Raw genomic sequence first — 2,817 nt, forward strand, 5'->3', positions numbered from 1 at the left:
CCCCCGATGTCCTCTCCTGCCCCACGCTCAGCAGCAGGCTGCAAGGAGAGGCTGGAGAATTGGGGCGGAAGGTGGAGGAGGGGGTGGTAATGGGCATGAAATAGGCCAAAAAAGACAATACCTGTTTGCTGCATCCCTAGGAGCAAGGTTTGGCTTCTGGGGGAGCAGGGCAGAGGCTGGGAGACAGGGTGCGGGTTGGGGTGCAGGGGTGGGAGTGGGGGATTGATGGGCCAGGCTCTCCAGCACAGTGGCGCCGGGGGCTTCTCTCGCTGCAGCTACTCCCGCAATCACACCTACAACACCTACATCGGGAAGGGTTACATCATCCCCGGCATGGACCAGGGCCTGCAAGGGGTCTGCGTGGGAGAGAGGCGGCGGGTGGTCGTCCCCCCACACCTGGCCTACGGGGAGAACGGAGCAGGTAAAGGGCAGCCCCATGGGGTCCGGCATGCCTGCACGGCGCAGCCCCGGGCTGTGGCATCCCCTCCTCCAGCCCTGTGCACCGGCACACCGAGGGTCTGACATCAGGAAAGCGCTGGCCAGGCAGGGCCAGCTCCATCCCCAGGGCTCTGGGGCTTGGGAGGGCACGTTGTGGGCAGGGGAGAGGCTGATGCCAACATGTGCAGAGCCAGGGCTCCAAGGGACGGACATGCCACGAGGCACGGGAAAAAGGAGGGAAAGGCTTTACCAGCCCCGCGGAACTCCAGCAGCTCTCCCAGCAGCTCTCCTCATGCTCCTCTTCCAGGGGACAAAATTCCCGGCTCAGCCGTGCTCATCTTTGACGTCCACATCATCGACTTCCACAACCCTGCAGACCCGGTGGAGATTGAGACCGTGTACCGGCCTGAGGGCTGCAACATCACCACCCGCGACAGAGACTTCGTCCGCTACCACTACAACTGCTCTTTGCTGGATGGCACCAAGCTCTTCTCCTCGTGCGTGCTTGCTTGCAGGCTGCTCTGAGCACACTTTTCCTTCACAGGGCCAAATCCTGGCCGGTGCTGAACCAGGCAGCACTGGGGGCATATGGGCACCGGAGCAGTGCTGGGAGCATCAGCTCTTTGCAACGGGCAGCACCAGAGCATCGGCCACGTGGCCACAGGGCAGCAGAGATTTTGCTGCAGGGTGGAGGGTGCGGGATTTTGGAGCACAGTGGGACAGATGGTGCGGGGTTTTGGGGTGGTAGAGCGGAGGGTGTGGGATTTCAGGGCATGGCAGCGCAGAGGGCACAGGATTTTGGGGCGTGGCGGGGCTGCTCACTGGGTCTGAGGGGCTTTCTCAGCCACGTGGTCTTCTCTGCCTCCTGCAGCCATGACTACGAGAAGCCCCAGGAGGTGACTCTGGGGGCCAACAAGGTGATCGAAGGCCTGAACAGTGGCCTCCTCAACATGTGCACGGGGGAGAGGCGGGTGCTCATCATCCCCCCCCACCTGGGCCACGGGGAGAGCGGAGGTAGGGGAGCGGCGTGCGGCTGCCCATGCATTGCAAACCGGGCGGTTCTGCCTTGCTGAAGTGCTGCTGGGCTCCTTCACCCCCCTAGCCCCGGCTGGGGGCTGGGAGGCTTTTGCCCATCAGGCACCAGCGCTTTGCTGGGCTCTCCTGCGGTGCAGCAGCCTTCGGTTGCTTTTTCAGCCCGGGGGGTGCCAGGCAGCGCCGTGCTGCGCTTTGAGGTGGAGCTGATATCCATGGAGGAGGGGGTTCCTGAGGGCTACCTCTTCATCTGGCACGGGGACCCACCGGCAAGCCTCTACGAGCAAATGGACCTGAACAAGGATGGGGAGATCCCCGCTGATGAGGTGAGCGAGGGCCCCGAGCACCGCCAGACCACGGGCTTATGGGGTGTGGGAGGAAACGGGGGCACAGGGCACCCCACCCCGGGGAGCAGCACCCGAAGGACACTGCTGTCCGCGGGCACTCGAGAGCCTGAAGAGCTGTGCAGAAAAAACACACCAGCCTGGAGCACCGCTGCTGGACGTGGGCAGGGCTGTGACCAGGCAGGGACACTGAGGGCAGCCCGTGCTCTTGTCCCTGCCCCATCCTCGCTGCCTGGCTGCTGCCCTTGGTGCGGGCCGTGGTGCTCCCTGCCGTGCCCTGTGCCGGCTGTGCGGAGCAAAGCAGCATCTCTCTCCTCTCCCCGCTGCAGTTCTCCACCTTCATCAAGACCCAGGTGGCGGAAGGGAAAGGCCGCCTCATGCCCAGCTCCGACCCGGAGAAAGTCATCGCCGACATGTTCAGGAACCAGGACCGCAACCAGGACGGGAAGATCACCTCCGAGGAGCTGAAGCTGAAGTCGGATGAGGACCAGGAGAAGATCCACGAGGAGCTCTGAGGAGCGGAACTCACTTTTGTCTGGAGACAGGACTTGTCCCTGCTGTGCCACAGCCGGTCTTCCCCACCGGCTGCCCTGGAAATTTGCCCTGTCCCTCCCCAGCCCTGCAGGGGGGCAAATTTTGTTTCCCCCCCCTAGTATTTAACTGAGTTTTTTTTGATGTGTTCCTCCTGGGCAGGAAAATTCGCCAACCCCCAGCTAATAAACCCAGGCAAGAAGGTGGGAAACACCCATGCTCTTGGGAGTCTCCACACCCCGTGGGTACGGCAGCACCCACGTTTCTTCACCCTGCCCGTCCCCTCGTGCTCCCTGGCTCTGCAGAAGATACCTCTGCCGTCGAGCAGGACTGAGGATGCCAGGGCCAGACCCTGGAACCCTGCCCTGCCCGGCTCTGCTGCCAAACCCTGCTTCGACCCCCTGCTCTCAGCTCCCCACGGAAGGGCTGGGGAGGCGGCATCCCCTCCCCGAGCCCCTTCATCCTCAGCCAG

General features: G+C 63.4%; 1 protein-coding gene across 2 annotated transcripts in view; it reads left to right on the forward strand.

The window, feature by feature from the left end:
- The window catches only part of FKBP10 (FK506 binding protein 10, 65 kDa), a 6,068-nt gene extending 3,694 nt beyond the window's left edge, over positions 1 to 2,374 (forward strand). For both annotated transcript variants that reach the window (XM_009327006.1, XM_009327007.1), the window contains 5 exons: positions 255 to 421; positions 746 to 935; positions 1,310 to 1,452; positions 1,633 to 1,796; positions 2,144 to 2,374. In XM_009327006.1, the coding sequence (XP_009325281.1) occupies positions 255 to 421; positions 746 to 935; positions 1,310 to 1,452; positions 1,633 to 1,796; positions 2,144 to 2,329 (850 nt within the window). In that variant the 3' untranslated portion in view covers positions 2,330 to 2,374. The remainder of the gene's footprint in view (positions 1 to 254; positions 422 to 745; positions 936 to 1,309; positions 1,453 to 1,632; positions 1,797 to 2,143) is intronic.
- Positions 2,375 to 2,817: the final 443 nt, after the last annotated feature.

This window comes from Pygoscelis adeliae, unplaced genomic scaffold (assembly GCF_000699105.1).
Source record: "Pygoscelis adeliae isolate BGI_AS28 unplaced genomic scaffold, ASM69910v1 Scaffold917, whole genome shotgun sequence".
NCBI lineage: Eukaryota > Metazoa > Chordata > Aves > Sphenisciformes > Spheniscidae > Pygoscelis > Pygoscelis adeliae.